The sequence below is a fragment of the Phytophthora ramorum genome (assembly GCF_020800215.1).
Source record: "Phytophthora ramorum isolate Pr-102 chromosome Unknown Phyram_PR-102_s0017, whole genome shotgun sequence".
NCBI lineage: Eukaryota > Oomycota > Peronosporomycetes > Peronosporales > Peronosporaceae > Phytophthora > Phytophthora ramorum.
In genome coordinates this window covers 300,240-318,756 of record NW_027150663.1, presented here as the reverse complement: position 1 = coordinate 318,756, position 18,517 = coordinate 300,240, and the positions used below count along the sequence as shown (strand labels likewise).

Genomic DNA, 18,517 nt, shown 5'->3' with positions numbered 1-18,517 from the left:
CAATTTAGGTTTGCTACAAAGCGCAAGTGTGGCGGGATCGATACAAACGCCAAGAGGTGTTTTAAAAGCGCGCCAACGCGATAAACCTCTTGGATCCACTATGTAGCAGCTAAGCTGGATCCTCCCCCCCAAACCTTTGGATACCATTCCCCAAGTCGCGAGCAAGACCAAGAGATCCAAGCAAGATGCCGAACCCGCAGGTGTTCTTTGACATGACCGTTGGCGGCGCCCCTGCCGGGCGCGTGACGTTCGAGCTGTTCGCCGACAAGGTGCCCAAGACGGCCGAGAACTTCCGCGCGCTGTGCACGGGCGAGAAGGGCGTGGGCCGCTCGGGCAAGCCGCTGCACTTCAAGGGCAGCGCCTTCCACCGCGTGATCCCCAACTTCATGTGCCAGGGCGGCGACTTCACGCGCGGCAACGGTACGGGTGGCGAGTCCATCTACGGCGAGAAGTTCCCGGACGAGAACTTCCTGCTCAAGCACAAGGGCGAGGGCATCCTGTCGATGGCCAACGCCGGCCCCAACACGAACGGCTCGCAGTTCTTCATCTGCACGGTCGAGACCTCGTGGCTGGACGGCAAGCACGTCGTCTTCGGCCGTGTCGTGGACGGCATGGACGTGGTCAAGTCCATCGAGTCGGTCGGCTCGCAGTCGGGCCAGACCAAGAAGCCCGTGGTCGTTGCCAACTGTGGCGAGCTGTAAGCAGCGAGCGGCGCAACTGCCTAACCGGCCGAATTGATTGCGGAGTGAGTTGCGACGGCGGCACCCGCAGCTCGCAAGAGCGCAGCGCAGACGCCCTGGCCGACGCACTGCACGCGGACGCGCCTGCCTCACATCGATAATTAAACGGATGCTTTCACCCTTTCCCCTCCCCCTTCCTCCTCCTCTTGCCCGTCTTGTCGTGCCTTCTCCTGCCAACGTGTCATGTCTACTGAAGACACAGAGGATCCTTTCACAGGTGCTAGGAGCACGGCGATGGGGGGAAACGTAGCCACGTGTGCAAGTGAGATTCGATGACGTAAGTTTACCTCCAGATTGCTGCTTCGAAGATGCAATGGGGACAAGACATTGCCTTACTATGCATTTTGCAAGGTGGCAGTGCCGCCGATAAAGTAATTGGACCCGCCCTCTACCGAGCGCGCTGCAACTCGTTCTTGACCAGCACCTCCACGCCATCAACGGCGCCAGCTACGGTTGCGAAGGTTGAGTTGCCCGCGTTGCCGCGAGTGCGGCGCTTCTTGCGCTGATGAGTAGCGTCGTGCTTTAGGGCGACGGACAGTTGCTGCTCCAGACCCATCGGCGCGTCATCCGTGAGGTCGAACACCTCACCTTCTGCAGCTGCCCGCTCTATTCGGTGCGTGATAGCCTCTTCGATCGACATGGAACCCTCAATCTGGATCTCCTCGTCTTCTGCCTGAGCTCCGTCGTTGGCCGGCGCGAACATGCGCACCACTCGTCGAACTGGAGCCGCGAAGTCAGCGCACACGTACGCGTCTTCGCGCTCGCCGTCGAAGAAGGAAGCGTCCGATGCAATGGCCTTCGTTGTTGCTTCGTGGATGTCATCGTACAGCGTCGCCTCCATCGTGTCCTCAGCAATGAGCCGAACAACCGTCACCAGCTCGTTCGTCTGACCCATTCGCAGCACGCGACCGATAGCCTGCTGCTCCAGCGTGCTGGCCTGCATCGGACTGAAGCCGACCGGGTCTAGGAAAATGACGTGCGACGCCACCTGCAAGTTGATTCCAGAGGCACTTGTGAGCGAGTTCAGGATTAGGACCTGGGTGTCGCCACTGTGGAAAGATGCAACGTGCGCAGACTTGGTTTCGCTTGACTGATGCTGAAGAAACACGGCGCTCGTGATGTTGACTAAACGAAGGGCCTTGTCCACAACGCGCAGTGCTCGATCCCACATCGTGAAGATCACGACTTTAATCGTCGGTAGACGGACCAGATACTGCACCAGCGCAGATATTTTGCTGCCGTACGTTGGCATTTTCTCGACGGCCTCATCTTGGCGGACCACCTCCGAACCGACAAGTGCCACGCACTCAGATACCTGTTTGAATTGCTCCTCCACAACGGCGCGCGAACGCGGACATCGTTCATTTAGTGTGGACTGCATAGTGCTGCCGAGCTTTTCCACCTTATCCATCGTGTCAAAGTACTTCAGAATATAGTCTTCGATCTCACCCTGGTGGTAAATTAGCAGCTCAGTCGGTTCGGGCATCTCGTCGCCAAATGGGTAGTGCCTGTACAGCATTCGGAAACCAGCTTCAGTCTCTCCACTCTCGTCGAAAAACTTGCTCAGCCCGGACCCTTTCATGTCCTCGAAGCACTGATCCACTTTGGCGTACGTGTTCTTGCAGATCGCCTTGCAGATTTCTGCTGTGTTTTGGGTCGCAGCCTCCATCACATCCACTTCCTTTCTGCGCTTGGTCGCTACAGCCAGCTGCCGGTTCAAGTGGTAGTTCTCGTCACGAAACACCTCGCTGGGGGTCTTGACCTTGACGAGCGCTGCTGCGGGGTTATCTCTAGCTCCGTCCTGCTTGCCACCACGCTCGCGGTCAAGTATCCGATCAGAGATGCCGGCGTGCACGCAACTCTGGCGAGCAGGTCTGTACTGCTCTGCCCACAGCATTCCCGACAGTTGACCCCTGCCGCTTACTGGTGCTTCCTCATGAATGACTGTGTCAACAGCGCCCTCCTTTCCTCCAGCAGCCAACACGTCGACGTCTCCAAGAGCGAACACATCATACTCGCTCTGTTTCGCAGCCAGCACACGCTCGATCTTGTATAGCAACAGCTCCTTCGGGTGCAGCTTGACGGGGATGTACGTTTCGTCCACCTTGATCTTGTCGGTGATGGCTTGCTGCTTCACCTGCGCACAGTTGCGCAGATAGAGCTTCCGCTTGATCTCATCAAATGCAGGGTCATGCGGCAGCAGTCGCAGGCGCTTAAACCCCAGCAGCTGATTGTTCGCGTACATGGACTCTGCCTTCCCGGGGAACGGCGTAGCTGTGATCAGCCACACGTTTAAACATCGGTGTGTGAGCTGAATAAAGCAGTCTCTGGCACTCTTTCCAGGCAGCACCAAGTCCTGTACTTCTTCGAAAATTACACGTCTCCAGGGCTTGTGTGGCAAATGCAGTGGCGTAACCCACAGCGGACCGCAGTACGCCTTGTGCACGAACTTAGCCGCTTCCTCGTACTCCTGCAGCGCAACGGGATCCATGTACAGCGGCTTCCCGTGGCCCTTCATCTCCGTCGGATATAGCTTTCCATATTTGTAGAAGTGGTTCCTGGATTTGACGGCTTCTTCCACACCCACGAGCACGAGCATCCGATTGGAGATGTCGGCCCTGGCCGCCGGGTTCTCCACCATCTCCAGGTACTGGCGCAGGCCCAGCACCACGTCGATCTCTCCGTCCTTAGCGAACTTTTCCACCTCGAGCTTCCACTGCGCCAGCAGGTGCGACGGTGCCACAAGCAGGTTGGCGCCGGCCGCGTAATCCCTGGCCTCACCGGCGATGAGCGCCAGCATCGTGGCCGTCTTGCCCATGCCGATGGCATCGGCCAGACAGCCGCCCCGGGAGAAGTAGTCCAGCATGCCGAAGTTGAACTTGATCACGTCCTCGTCGCGCGCCTCGATCTGCAGCATGCGGTGCAGCGAGCGCCGCTGGTGCCCATACAGCGGCACAGCAGCGCGGAAGGCGGCGGGCGTGGGCTCCTCGGGTGCAGTGAGCGGCAGGAACGGCACCTTAAATTGCACGTCCTCTTGCACGCGCGCGCCGGCCGTCGAGGACCCCACGAACGCCTCGATGGACACCTGCGTGGTGGACTTGCGCTTGGCTCGCCTCATTATCTGCAGTTGCTATTGTTGTTGCTTTTGGCGGGAGTGACGCATGTACTGTACTCACTCTGAGGTACAGTAGTGTTATACACACAATGTATCCACTTATGGAGCTCGCCCATTGGATTAACGGAGAAGCCGGAATGATTGGAACTTGAACCCATTCTGGAAATGTTCTCAAGTGGTGCTCCAAACCCAAGTCGCTTCGCTTCCGCCATGCCCCCGCCGCCGTAGACCCGCAGCGTGACGAGGACGAGACGGAGGATGCGTACGAGCAGATCATCCACGCGGCCAACGGTGATGCCAGCGAAATCGTGCTGAGTCTGGCGGCGTAGCTGCTGCACAAGGACTTCTTACGTTTCCCGCACGTGTAGATCAACGTGGCGGACGTCCTGCCGCAGCTATGCAGCGCCAAGCGTTCGCACTGCGAATCGCAGGCCGTGCGCGCCCACACTCTACGCGCTTTCTGCAGATCGTCAAGACGCCGCCCGCCGCCGTCGCCGCGTTTTGCTGTCGTGTACCTCGATCAGCAGCTGATGGAACTGCTATCAACCAGTGCGTCAACTGCTAGGCCCGCTTCCACAGCACCAAGAGGATCCTCCTTTCTGTCGTGTATGGCCACGAGCGGAGAATTGTGGGACCGAGTGAGCGTTCGACGAAGCAATTTGAACTCGACACCGAATGTGCGAGCTTTATCTCTCGTAGCACCGCCCCCGGGGCTGTCTTCCGAGTGTCCGCCACAGCAGCTTCTCGCAGGTGAACTATACAGAGGATAGTTCGACGAGCACAAGGGAGGAAACGCAGTGGCACGCCGTCAAAGCTGGTTGGCAATGCTGTCGAAAGCATGCACCCCTGGGAATCGCCAGCGCAACATATTCCTGGACTTGGGCGATATTACCGGCGTGCTCTTCACAAGTCGCACACTGTATCAACGTGTTGACGGAGCCACTGCCCCGCATGGCGTTCGCCTGAACTTCTGAGCTTTGACCAAGTATCTTCGTGGGAATAGCAATTTGGCTGCAGTGAAGTGTCAAGCAGCCACCTACTGCAAGACAAGCCAATGTCTTGCTCATGCGCTGGTAGAGTTTGAGTGGGCACTTAAACTTGTGGCAACGGTAGGAGACGGTGACAAGGGGCTGCACTATGATATGATGTTGGTGAGAAAACGACTACGACAAACGAAAACACGTTGATATTGGCGGTGGGTGACGATGGACTTGATAGCATCCCCAACAAAACGACGGCGTATTGTGAAGTCATCCGGAAGTTTCTTGAGCAGCACTGGTACGTGGAAGTCCCCGGGTGGCTATACGCTCTGAATGACGGACTTCTCGAGCTTCAGGCCCAGTACCCGGGGCGTGTCATTGTAAAGCCGCTGGATGAACACATTGGCGACCTGGTTTACTTAAAGCAGCAAGAGTACGTCAACGTGTTGACCTCACGTGTGAACGCTTCGCCCCGCCAGTCCCAGACCTCAATTACGACGCCAGCATCTATCTTCGATTGAGCCCGCTTCATTCATGAATCGCCCAGGTGAATTTTTTAAGGCGCCAAATTCGCCCGCCGCAACTTTCGATCGCTGGTCATCTTTGCGTCGAGTGGCGCCGTCCCTACTGCAGTCAACAGTGACGAGCTTACAGCAACAACTTCAGCGGATGCAAGACGCGTTCGCCGCGCCACAATTAGCGTCTCGACTCAGCAGCAACTGCAGCAACAGAATTAAGAGTTGGAGAAGACTATGCGCGTACAAGCAAATGCTTTCTAGCAGGAACGCAAGCAACAAGCGGCTTTGGCAGCACACAGGCGAGTGACGCGCAGCTCGCACATCGCCTTCAACTAGAAGATGGCGAGGAAAGCTTGACGTGCCCCATCATTTGCGAGCTGTACAAGGAGCATGTGACAACCGTTTGCTGTGGTAAAACGTTTTCTGCCGATGTCGTCAAGCAAGTGGACGAGTGCTGCCCATGGTGCCGCATGCACCATTTCTCGACTCACCCAAATCGCGACATGGCGGACTTGATTGGCAATATTGCGCGGAGAGAGACGCGTTTGACGTGCATTTGAACGTAGCGAGTTTTCTAAGCTATGCTACCCGTGAGCGCATCGACCCAGTGGTAGCGTTTGCGACGTTCGAGCTTGGGTGGGGGTATCGTCCCGGCGTTGAGAAAGCACATTGTGGACTTCGCGGTGGCGGATTCGAGCTTGGTTTTGTGGCAAGTGAGGCGAGTTTATTCCCGATTGCGAGAGCACGAACAGCGATTGCACCCTCCTGGGCAATATCGACAGCCCAGAAAACCGCAGAGTCCTTGGTACGATTCTGAGCAGTAAACTGGTCGTTTGTGGTCCACACCAAGACGACCTGGAGCGATCTGAGTGTGTTGAACCAGTACTCGCTGCACACGTCGTCTTGGGAGGAGCTCAACGCCGGAGACCTGATCGGAAGCGAGGCCGAGTTCGCCAAGTGGGGCCTCAAGACGTGCACGCTGGACGACATCAAGGTGGCCAAGGCGCCCTTCGCCATGCCGATCTCCATCACGCCGCGTTTCCTGGAGTGGACGGTTAGACGACTCGAGACGAGATGCTAGAAGAAGGAACAAGCAAGGAAGGCAAGGAAGGGCGAGTGGACAAGAGCTGCCCCGCGCAAAGTTCGCTCGCTGCGAATGCAGAAAGCCGACGGGCAAGTGGCCAACACGTACGGGTGTGTGTGCGTGTGTGATTTCCTATCGGACGGCGAGAATGGATTGATGATGTACGGTACTGCAAGTGCTTGAACAACGCAAAGGGAGCACACTATGCTATAGGTTAGAATCCCCACACGCTGCTCCAGGGGCTAAGCGATGGTTGGGCGGCTGGCTGGCGGCTGCGGGCTGCCACGACAACTTCTTTGGTCCTGCATCCGCCGCATCAGCTCCATCGTCTGCTGCAGCGCGCACTGCCGCATCGCGAGGTCGGCCTGCTGGGCTGAGATCAATTCTCTCATTTGCTGACTCTGGAGCTCCCACAGCATCCAGCGGTACGTCGGCGGGCTGGTTCTGCCGCTACGACGACCAGTGTCACCTCGACAGACATTTCTGCTGCTGGGACGGTTGCTCCAGATGCCACGACGGACTCTATTAGCAGCGCCTCTTTGGCTACCACTACGGCGGCGTTAGCGACTGCGTCACTGCACGCCCGTGTCCAGAGTGACACCGCAATGCTGGTGGGCGGCGTCTTCGTCTCAAGCTTCGATGGTGAGCTTGAGACTGGTTACATGCCACGTCCTCCGTGCCCAGGCTTATCAACGTGAACGTCCGTGCAGAGGAAGAGCGCTGCGAGCGCAAGACCGGCGGACGAGCGAGATCCTTCCCAGTCCCTGGCGACCTGGGGCAAGACACCGAGTACGGCACCACCCTTGCAGGGTCCAGTCTGGCAGGGTCAAGTCGAGCGAGATGGCAAGTTGGGCTCATTCGTCAGCCCCAAACCCTGTTCGTCCCAGTGCAAACGTGGGGCCCGGAGCGCCCGAGGTTCTGAAGTTGATGACCACGTCGGACGCGCCACTTTCTCAACTCGCGAGTCATTCCGGGGATGAGAATGCTGCACTTTCTCGCTCGGGTTTGGCACTGTGGGGTTTTGCTCATTCCACAAGTGGAGCCGAACCAAGCAAGCCAAGCCCAAGACAACCATGGTGACCGAGACGTACTTTCGCAAGGCTTTGGCGCAGAGCAAGAACAAGCACTCGCTACTGGAGGAGAAGCACGCGCTGCTGGAGAACGAGTACTCGCAGGTCAAGATCGCGCACTCGAAGCTGCAGGAGGAGCACGCCGAGCTTCTGAACGAGCGCAACGATCTGGAGGGCGACACGTGGCTTTGGATGATGCAGAACAACAAGCTACAGGCCCAGCTCAAGGAACTCCAAGGCGAGCACGCTAAATGGAAGGCCGCATGCGCGTCGCTCGTGAAGGAGGTGGAGAGGAAGGTTCTGGAGGAGGAGTATTTGGCGTATCTGGCGCAGGAGTATGACCAGACGCACTGGCCGGTGGCCAAGGTGGCCGAGCTGGAGGTCGAGCAGGAGCGCAAGCTCGCTGAGGCGGACCAGCTGGCCAAGGAGCGGGAGCAAGCGCTGATGGCCAAGGTCGCGGCGCTCGAGAGCGAGGTTGCGACGCTCAAGGTGACCCTCAAGAGCGAGGTTGCGTCGCTCCAACGCACGATCCAGCAGAAAGACGACGACTTCGACAGCTTCTGCCGGTCCAGCAAGGAGGCCACGGACAAAGTCGTGAAGGATCTCGCAGAGGCCAAGGCCAAGACCATGAAACACCAGGGGGTGATCCGGACGCTTCGCACGGCACGGGAGAAAGTCGCGAAGACGGCTCTGTCCACGACGAACCCGGTCAAGGAGAGGCGGCTCCCCAAGACGGTGGAGGTGTCGGCGCCGACGCAGCAGCGCAAGACACCTGTGAAGCTACAGGAGCAGAGGCAACGGCTGCGTGAGAAGAGCAGTAGCAGTGGTAGTCCGTCGACGGTGAACACCAGGAGCGCGGCAAAGACGACGGCGACGGCTGCGACGTTGAAGAAGGCAGCGGTCAAGCCCGTGGAGATGCCAGCGCATACGCTGCAGGATCGTATGCGGAAGTTTGAGATGGAGAGGAAACAGAAGGTCAAGTCGCTGCAGGAGAGGCAAAGGCTGCGCGAGAAGAGCAGCAGCTATAACAGTCCGTCGACGGTGAGCAGACCCACGACAACGAGCTCCAAGGCCTCAACAAAGACAACGGCGTCGCCTGCGACGTTGCGGGGGGTTGCGAAGGTACCAGCGCAAACGCTGCAGCGCCCTGTCCGGAAGCAGGAGTTGACGAAGCCCAAGGAGACCAAGAGTGTTCCGTCAAAGGTGACGTCCAGGTGGGAGCAGTACAAGAACCAGCGGTCAGGGCCTTCGTCTGCGGCGACATCGTCCACGTCGTCGTCGCCGGAGACGTCTCCGCGATCGGCAGCTTAGTCGTCGTTGACGAAAGCTGTGCCTGGAATGCTGCGGTGCGGAAGATCATGTTTGTCGGCAAGGCGATGCTTAGCGTGGTGAATTGGTACGGTAAGGGGCACCCATCTCTGCCTCGAATCGTGGCCATTCCGCGCGACGCGGGACTCATTTCTCCCGCTGTTCCAAGCAACTCCGACATCAAGCGGCATCACACATGCAGTTTGGCGAGCAGAGACCCATTTCTCTCTGTCGTGGCTGATCTCTCGTGGAAGGTTCCTGGACGTGGAGTGCCGAGGCTTGGTAGGCCTTGCGTGACGTGCGCTAGCCGTCTCAGTTGATCGGGGCTCATTACCTCCGTTGAAGCTGCAGATGCTGGCGTGCTTCGCGTGAGGTGCGGGTGTGGTGTGCTTTCGAAGTGGTCGACGGGGACTCATTACTCCCTGTTGGCCGCTTTGATCGTCCACCCGCCTGCTCTTCTACCTTGCTGCGGTGCTCGCGTCCGATGCTTTCTACGTCTGATGTGCCTGGAGTTCGCTCGCCGAATGGACACTGCTGCTTGATGAGGACAATCTCGATGCCAAGAGCAAGCGGCCCAGCTAGCTAGGAACAGCCTGAAGACAAGTTTGCAATTTACATGTATGCGATGAGTATGTATTCGCGATGACAAACGTAGTGGTAGTTATTTAATTCACTTGCTTCCCAAAAAGTGTTGCCTTTGCTTGGATTCGGTTCTTGTCTGATTCAAGGCTGCGATAGCATCCAGGCTGCCTCGAACGGGCTCAAAACGCTGGTCAAGTTCACGCTGGATGACGGCTGCAGAGTGCCCCATGCGCGTCCAGACCCGCACCTGGCGGAAGTAGTCGTCGTAAATCTCCGCGGCGCACACAGGGTGGAACTTCTCGCCAGCATCTTCAGCCAGCTCGTCCAGGTGTTCAAGACCGAAGGGCTGGTTAATCAGTACGCAGCATCGTCGTGGATCAGATACACGTCCCCAGACGTTAAAGTCGCATGAGAGTGAATCGTGCCACAACATAGCCCGTCGACCTAGCGCTAATTAAATTACCGTTGTTGTATTGTAAAATACGCCTTGAAAACAACGTTTACAACGCCCCCGCCCCGACCAGTCAGTGGCGGGAAATCATTCCAGAACGCCGCCCCCCCCCTCCCTCCCCCGTAGCCGACGTGCACCGCTCGGCCGCTCTTGATCGCTTCGACGCCTCCCGGCGCAGATCAAGCTGCAGCGACTGTGGACCACTGTGGCTCCTCTTCACCTCGCTGTACTAAAAAATGGGTCCACGAAAGCGCAGGGTTATCACTGAACCCGACGAATCAGCTTATGAAGACGAACAGGAAGGGGAAAGCGAGGAGATTACACCTTGTCAGATCGTTTCCAAGCCCAGCCTGCAAGGAGAAATGTACGAGTCCTGGACGGCGTTCGAAACCGCGTTCGCAGCCTACTCTAAAGCAACATTCCAGGTAAAAGAAAAGTATGTTCACTGTCGTGTTGCGCTGGTGGTGGCCTACTTACTTTGCTACATTTTCAAATGGTAGACATTCTCGAAGAGAACATCGACAACCCGCTCGGCTCGAAACAAGGGCATCAAGGACGGCTACGCAAAAAGAAACAAAGAAACCCCGGAATATGAGCTTTTCCTGGACGAGTCATTCCCTTATTATCTCGTTTCCTATGAGTGCACTCATGCTGGCAAACACCGAAATCGTGGAATGGGTAAGCGCCCTCGCCACACGGCTCGTTCAATCGATTGCAAGGCCAAGGTACAGCTTATTCTCATTGGTTGTTCATCAATTCTTACCTAATGAGTGACCTTTGGTGTTGCCTTCTAGCTTAACGTGTTGCTGCAACGTGAAGGGGATCGTTACTTTATGAAGGTTTCGCTACATCATTCCACGCACAACCATCGTTCAGGGAGAGACGAATACGTTAACCTATCCGAGAACCGTATGCAGCTCCCCAAAGCCGATGTTGCAAACGTTGACATGCTTCGCAAGGTCGGCGTCTCCAGGAAAAAGATTTTGAAGTATATCTGGGATCACACTGACTGCGAGCCCAACATGGTGGACGTTCACAATCTGTTGGCCAAGCTGAAGCGAAAGGAGGAAGCCGGGACGACTTTGTCTGAGCGAGTATCAGAAACTCTGGATCGGTTTTGCGAGAATGACCAACTCGCTGTTGCTCATGTGGATATCGATCGCCAGGCCAATGAGGTACATTATCTGCGACTAGAGCTCAATTGACTTAGTACTAATCTGTTATATCGGCGCTGTAGTACATCGCACGTTGCATATCTATCCAGACATCGCATATGCGCGCCGTATTCGATGCTTTTCCGGAGGTTCTCCTGGTGGATGCCACACACGATACAAACGCATCAAGGTACAAGCTTTTTTCATTCATGGTGCACGATGCTTTTGGTCGCGGACAGCACGTACAGGTATGTAAATCCGCCGGTGTGTATGACATCTTAGATGTACTGTGTTTATAGCTGGAGTGCTGCATGAGCAATATTGTGACGTATTTATACCATATTGTGGTATCTTGTACACTGGCTTGTGGTATATTGTGTCATCTTGTGTGTTCTGTCTAACGTGACTCTGTGCATGTTGTGTATGTTGGTGGGGTGTCTATCAGCATGCTCTTCTCACAGACGAGCGCTCTGATACACTACGCCATGCGCTTAAGCGATTCAAGCTTGTGAATCCTTCCTGGGTGGAAATACGCTGCGTTATGGTGGATAAAGATTTCACTGAGATTGGTGTGTTCACTTCAGAACTACCCGAAGCTCGGATTTTACTCTGCCAATTTCATGCCATCAAGTACATCCAAGAGCGTGTGAGCAAGACAGAGTATGGTCTCGATGCTGTACAGCGCTCGCGATTGAAACCGGTTGCAAGTTTGATTGTACGAGCTGAGTCAGAGCAGGTCTATGACGGTTGCATTGAATTCATGAAGCAAGTTCTCCACGTGCCTGAGTCAGAAGATGGAGTTATTTTGGACGCTCCGCCATTCTGGGCGTACTTCATGCAGAATTGGCACGCTTGTCGCTCTATGTGGTGTTCTTATCTTAGAGATAACGTCGTTCACCTGGGGAACACTACGAACAATCGATTGGAATCCTCCTGGCAAAAAATCAAGACCGTTGTTGACCGAGACGTGGAACTTGATGAAACTATAACCAGCTTGATATGGTGGGCAAAAGTAAAGCAAAAGGAGTTCACCACCGAATTAGGCCGCGTCGGGTACGTGTTTGATGCCGTAAATCAGACAACTCCCGAACTGTCCAATCTGGCTCAAACTGTGAGTAAGCACGCGTTTGGCATCATCAAGGACCAGTATGACGTCGCCGCTAATGGAACTGCCTACTATGACATACGAGACGATGGTGACGATATTTTTGTACTCTCGAGTGACGCCACAACTTGTAAGGTGGACGCATCGACATGGAGTTCGTATTGCATGTTAGGGCAAACTCGAAAGCTGCCGTGTCGACATCTCATGTATTTGCGGAAGGTGCAGCGCTTTAAGTGCATCATTCCGTTTGGCTACATCGCAGACAGATGGCTTCTCAACTCGCCTTCCATGATCAGTCAGTTCCGTACAAAGGAGGTAGACGTAACCGGGTATTCAGAAGGCGAGTTCACTGTGATTAACAGATCGCGTCCGAAGTCCCAGACAGACAAGTACAAAGAGGCCATGGTGAGTGCCAAGCGGTTTGCCGAGATATTGAGTACGTACGGAACCCCACAATTCAGTAAAGCCCTCTCGTTGATCGATGGATTTGTGCTTGCACTGGAGACGTGCAACATGCGAGCCTTGGAACGCGCTTTCCATGCGGCGACAGAAGTACAAAATAATACTCCAGACGGGGCACAACACGTGTTCCCACAGCCGCAGCATTATCTACAACATGAGCCACAACATGAACCACAACAATCACAACATGAGCCACAACATGGACCACAACATGAGCCACAACATGGACCACAACATGAGCCACAACATGGACCACAACATGAACCACAACATGAACCACAACATGAATCACAACATGAACCACAACATGAGCAACACGAGCTGAATCGAACAGACTCATCTAGTGGAAGTGGTGGCTGCGTTGAAAGACCCAACGAAGAGTCAGACAATGACGAAGTCATAACGATTATCGACGATAGCGGGAGTGAACCAGAACCTACAGTACGGGCTGATCCATCGAGTGCGAGTGAACCCATTACTTGTGATAGTAAAAGAGGACGAAAACGCCTTCAAATGTGGACAATAAGCAAAACAGTGAGACCTCCCGGTCGACCGCGCCAAACATTACGGCAGCGACAATTTGCAAGGAAGCAAAAGTTTGATTCAATTAAAGCTTTGTGTCAACAAAGCAAAGCATCGTTTGCGGATAAAGACAACACTCTCGCGGAGTTGGAGATTCGATTGAACGGTCCTGTTACCTATCACAACTTGTCCGCTTTCGCAAACAAATTTACCGTTGTGTCGCGCATTCCTACTGTGGAGGAGGCCCCACACCTGTGTGTTTGTCGTGTAGGAACACGCAGAAAATCTCACTACCGAACGGTATGAGTCCCACCAACAACACACGCTTCCCTCGCGAAAGGTCAGCGAACGTTGGATCAACACCTGAAGACCAGGAACGATCCCTTACACCGGGTTGGTTGTAAGCGCCTCTGTATACCAAGGTTGAGTTCGGTCAACCTTAAAACCTGCACTACTAGCCACGAGCGAGGGCTAGAATGCAATATTGCGCTTTCGCGCGAACCCCCGCAGTCCCTCAGAAGTAAGGGTACCGGCAGTCACGCCTAATACGGGTTTGCCGAGGGTAACCTCGGCGGGTAGTGAAATACACTTGGGAACACTCGGGTTCCACCAATATATAGGGACCGACACTCCTTGTCGTCCCTAACTCTCGGCCACTCCTATCTCTTGGACTGACCAGCAACAAACTCTCGGTTCAATGTACCTCAAGCTCGCTGACAGGCATCCCACGCAGCCGAGCGTATCCAGACCCTAAGACAAGCTAGCTAGACTTACCGAAGACGGACTTGACCCTTGGTGGCTTGTGGGGAAGACTGCTGATTTATTTCTCTTATCCTACAGCTCTGGGAGCCTCTGTAGGTCATCATTTGGCTAGTCCTATATCTCTATACAAATATCAAGTGTAAACAGATCTCTGTGGGAAATCGTATAGCCGGCTCTACACAGCCGAGGGTACGACACGAAATGGGTACAAACGAGGCTTTTAACCTCGGCCGGGGTTTTATTAGACCCAGCCGAGACCTCGGTCACTATTGTTCCTAGGTCACTATAGCGCGGGAAATGAGACCCGCCAATCAAGACGCTCTGTCGCCGTTCACTGAAAGGTGCAACGTCAGCCAAACCGTGACAGTTCGGCACCAAAACCCAACGCCACAACTGCCCCCGCCTCGACGCAAGCTTCCGCAAGTAGTGCGCGTCGCGGCGCCTCTTGATCGCGTCCCTGATGGCTCGCCGCTCGCCGTTGCTCAACCGAGCTACGGCCGCCGCCCTTCATGCCCTTGATGCATCCGGAGAGGTTCGTTTCCTGCTTCTCTGTTTCTTCTTCATGCTCCTTGAACCTTGCCTGACCTCTCGGTGCTTGTATCCCATCTTAATCCACGTTCACAGGATGCTAGCGGCACTCCATCCGCTGCTTCTGGCTCCGCCGGAGCTTCGGTGACCGTTCCTCGGTCGCCGACTGCCACGCCTATGGCTGCTGGCGAGGGTGCAGAGGGTTCGTCCCCACCCACGCCTCCGTCATCACCGGGGTCTTCCCCGGTGTTGGCGTACCTCCTTGGCGCCACTCCGACGGTTGTTTCGACACCGCCGGGGTCGCCGACGACCCACAGCGTCTCGGTTGGGTGTCAAACTGACCCCACCGGCGGTGATCTACCCCGTAGTGCTCAAGCCGAGCCTTCGGAACCCTCGTCCTATCGAGCGGCAGCTATTGCAGCTGGGTCACCTGGTCGTCGGCGTTGCGCGCCAGCGTCCACGACGCGTCGACTCTGTCCTGGACAGTCGGCTGGAGAGCGCCACAGATCTCGGTGAGATTCTGTCGGCTGCTGTTGCACCTGCTCGGCTCTCCCTCGCCGAGTCCGAGGAGATCATCTCTCTGCGGGATGAGATCGCTCGGCTGCAGGCCCAGTGCGCCGACTCAGAGGATCGGTTGCACGCAGAGGTGCAACAACGTGAGAAGATCGAGGTGTTCTGCACCCAGGCGACGAGCGACAGCAACCAGGCCATGGATGCCTTGCGTCAGCTCCGCCAAGATCACGTGACTCTCACCCGGCACCACAACGCTGCGAATGCTGCTCTCGGCCACCACGCCGACATCGTGGCAGGCTTGTCGGCTCGCGCCAAGGCTGCCGAGACTTCGGCGGCGGCTGCTCAGCGACTGATCCGGAAGGATCGGGAGCGATTTAAAGCTGGCCTCGTCGCCTACACGGCGCAGCTGGCCAAGCTTCGGAGCGACCTCGCTGCGGCTGCTCAAGCCTCTGCGGGTGCGGTTCCGGCTCAGCTGCAGGCTCTGCAAGAGGAAAATGCGAGCCTGAAGCGAGCCAACTCCGTCTTGCGCCGTCACTCGGCTGCCCACGACTTGGACGTGGATACCTTGGTCCTTGCCTCTGCTGGTAAGTCTTCAGTCTCCACTTGTTCGGTCGTCTCTCATCCTCTAACTCTTCATGTTTCCTCTGTCAGGTATCACCTCAGAGGACATCGACTGGGAGTTGCTCGGGCTGTCGCCTCCGAGCATTTGTTCCAAGCGCAGCCGGAGTTCGTCCTCCGAGAGTTCGGAGGACAGCCCCGATGTTGCCATGGACTCTGGCGGCGAGACCAAGGCTCCAGCCGAGGTGTCTGCCGGCGCCGGGGATGACAGCGATGAGTCGGACGACTTGCCGCTCATCCCCTCGGTCTCCAGGCGTCGGCGTGACCGGCGCAAGCGTCTCCGACAGCGCAGCTCTTCTCCGAGCTCACTGTCGAAGTCGGCTCTCCCCGCTGGCAAGCGGTTGGGCCGACCGTCGGTCAACCTTCGAGCTCGCGCTCAAGGTGGACCCTCGGGCGCTTCTGGGTCGACTCCAGTGTCATCTCCCGTGCCTGGGTCGACCCCCACACCCTCACCGAGTCCTTCGGTGGGGCCGTCACCTGGTTCTCCGGCGCATACGCCTGCCCCGGATTCTTCGGTGCCTCCCCCTTCGGCCGAAGTCGTTGACTTGTCGGGGGAGGAGGTCGTCACCGATGCTCCGGTGGCTGCGGTTCCTGCGTCCGGGCCATTTTCGTCGCCGGTGATTACTCCACCGCGGCATGACGGTCCGCCCGTCGCGCAGTGCCTCGGTGCTGGCCAATTTGCGCTCGATGAAGGCTCTGGAGACTCTGGAGGCTTCGGACGACTTTATCCTTGGCTCTGGCCAGTCGTCCGAGGCTCCCCAGGCTCCTAGGACCCCGGTGGCTCCCACCAGTGGTGGTGTCATTGCCCCGGGTCCGGTCAGTGGAGTTGTGCCGTCGCCTGCCGTTCTGGTGACCTCGGTCGGCCCGCCAGTTTCGGCGCCACCCTCGGTCTCGTCGGTTCCAACACCGGCGACTCCGGTTGGGTCGGCTGCGGGTGCCCCAGAGACTTCTGCAGCGTCGGCTAGCCAGCCACGCGCACGTCTTTCGGCGGCTCGGTCTGCGACGCGTCGCGCGCACACCGAGGTCACGGCCACGCTGTCGACCGCCCCAGGCACGGACCCGAACTCGTTCGCTCCGGCCGTGCCGACGGTTCCCGGGAGCGTGGATTCCCAGCGTCTTTCGATGCTGGCGAACCCGTTCTTGACCCCTGGGTTCACGGCACCAGGCGCACAAACTGCCTGGTGCCAGATCCAGAACCAGAGCGTGACTCCGCCTATTGCAAAGGGCGTCGAGTCCCCGTGCTCGGTTGCTGGGATCCGGGCCCTGGCGGATTGGACTAATCCGGCTCATCCGTGGCAGCAAGTGCGCCAGAAGATGCCGGAGGTCCCATGCCTATTCGGGCTGGACCAGAATCCGCCGGGGTCCAAGATTTCGATTCGCGCAAGTGGGTTGGCGCGCACAGTGAAAATGTGGCGCCAATTCCAAGGCGTCTCGACCGACCGGACGGAGAAAGCAGACCTCGGTCTCGCTTTGTGGGAGCGGCGCCACTGGGTCCAGGTAGCTGCCGTTGAGACTTTTCTCCGGAGCGAGGCACAGAGGCTTGGAGCGACCGATCCGTCGGTCGTCTCCCTCCGTGCCGCCTGGACTGAGTACAACAAGGCCCGTAACCTCCGTGCTGATCGCATTCGCCAACAGATGCTTTACCGCTGTTGGGAATGGTGCATCGAGCGCACCGGCAAGCCTCGGGAGTCGATCACCGAGTTCTTGCTGGAGCCCACGTACCTCCAATATTCGTTCGAGGTAATTGAGTGGGCTCCGTCGTCAGAAGATTGGCTCGGAGAGCTCGCCACGTTGGACGACAGGCAGCCGTGGCGCAATTGTTGGGTCGACGCGCCGGCTAGCCACCCGTTCAACACCACGTTCGCCCCATGCAACCCTCAGGTGCCAATGTTCGTGCCCCGAGGGATGACTCAGGCGGAGGTGGTGTCGGGTTTGATGGTGGATCCTTCGTTGCCGTCGGCGTCGGTGACGGCTCCATGGGCTGCCCAAGCTTCTGTCGGTGGTGCTTCTGGTCGACCGAGCCAGGAGGGAGAAGATGAAGGCGTCTCAGAGTCTTCTCCAAGTCATTCCTCGGTCCCAGCACCGGCCGACGAGCCGGCAACTGCTCAAGGGTCGGATCTGGATGTTTTGGCTAACATCGCGTCGACCACTGAGGTCTAGGCTTCGGTCTGGTCTCACTAATTTTCTCCGTTCGTTCCTCAAGCTGCTAGTGTGCCGTCCGAAGCCCGTAGTCATCCGTAGCGGCAGTTCTTGAGCTCCAAGTAATTCCATTTAATCCAATTCCATTCGAAAATCGTTCACGTCACATGTAAATATGCAAATTCGATGCAGTAGCAGTTTTCGTCTGTCACTGCGGGCTGCATCATCCCCGCAGGCAGTTCATTCGTCAACCGACGTCGCCACCAGGCCTCGTCAGAGGCTTGGTAGCAATCAATAGTCGGTCACTCGCAATTTTGATACAGTAGCAAATTTCATCTGTTGCTACGGGCTGTATCACCCCCGTAGACAGTTCAACTCTCGGTAGCTCTCCAGATTAGTTCTCGTCAGCGACTTGAACCATCTGCAATCGTCGTTCGCTGCGCCGAGTCCGCAGATAATCATAAAGTAGCCCGCCACATGATAAATTTGAGGCAGGCTCCCACGTGGGCTCATCAGTACCCAATCCACTTCACCTTGAACTCTCGGACAGCGCGGCTAGTGCCCGTCGACAGCGGGGATCGGTCATCGAGGATGGCTTCTACCTCATATTCGCCAGCGAGCTGGTCTGGCTCCCAGCTATCTTCAGGCAACAACTCCTCGTCGAAGTCCAGTCTCGTATCCTCGGTCACTTCAGGTGCTAACCGACTCTTCGGTCGGTCTCCAAATTCGTCGACGGCCTTGAGTCGGGACACGTGCACCACCGGGTAGAACCTATACCCACTTCGGTCTGGCAATTCCAACTCGTACGCAAACTCTTCGATCTTTTTCTTGATCCTGAATGGTCCATGCCATCGGTGGGCGAGTTT

General features: G+C 56.8%; 4 protein-coding genes across 4 annotated transcripts; 3 read left to right on the top strand and 1 right to left on the bottom strand.

The window, feature by feature from the left end:
* Positions 1 to 185: 185 nt before the first annotated feature.
* On the top strand, positions 186 to 701 carry KRP23_13229 (Peptidyl-prolyl cis-trans isomerase CYP19-2; the record flags this gene model as incomplete). The annotated part of the gene is made up of 1 exon (XM_067883915.1): positions 186 to 701. The coding sequence occupies one exon, from the start codon at positions 186 to 188 to the stop codon at positions 699 to 701; it is 516 nt and encodes a 171-aa protein (XP_067738548.1).
* Positions 702 to 1,128: 427 nt separating this feature from the next.
* KRP23_13228 (putative ATP-dependent helicase) lies at positions 1,129 to 3,858 on the bottom strand (the record flags this gene model as incomplete). The annotated part of the gene is made up of 1 exon (XM_067883914.1): positions 1,129 to 3,858. One exon carries the CDS (start codon positions 3,856 to 3,858, stop codon positions 1,129 to 1,131), a length of 2,730 nt encoding a protein of 909 aa, XP_067738547.1.
* Positions 3,859 to 3,901: 43 nt separating this feature from the next.
* On the top strand, positions 3,902 to 6,434 carry KRP23_13227 (uncharacterized protein; the record flags this gene model as incomplete). The annotated part of the gene is made up of 4 exons (XM_067883913.1): positions 3,902 to 3,922; positions 4,032 to 4,117; positions 5,074 to 5,268; positions 6,224 to 6,434. The coding sequence occupies 4 exons, from the start codon at positions 3,902 to 3,904 to the stop codon at positions 6,432 to 6,434; spliced, it is 513 nt and encodes a 170-aa protein (XP_067738546.1).
* Positions 6,435 to 10,210: 3,776 nt separating this feature from the next.
* Positions 10,211 to 11,053, top strand: KRP23_13226 (uncharacterized protein; the record flags this gene model as incomplete). The annotated part of the gene is made up of 3 exons (XM_067883912.1): positions 10,211 to 10,273; positions 10,349 to 10,573; positions 10,643 to 11,053. The coding sequence occupies 3 exons, from the start codon at positions 10,211 to 10,213 to the stop codon at positions 11,051 to 11,053; spliced, it is 699 nt and encodes a 232-aa protein (XP_067738545.1).
* Positions 11,054 to 18,517: the final 7,464 nt, after the last annotated feature.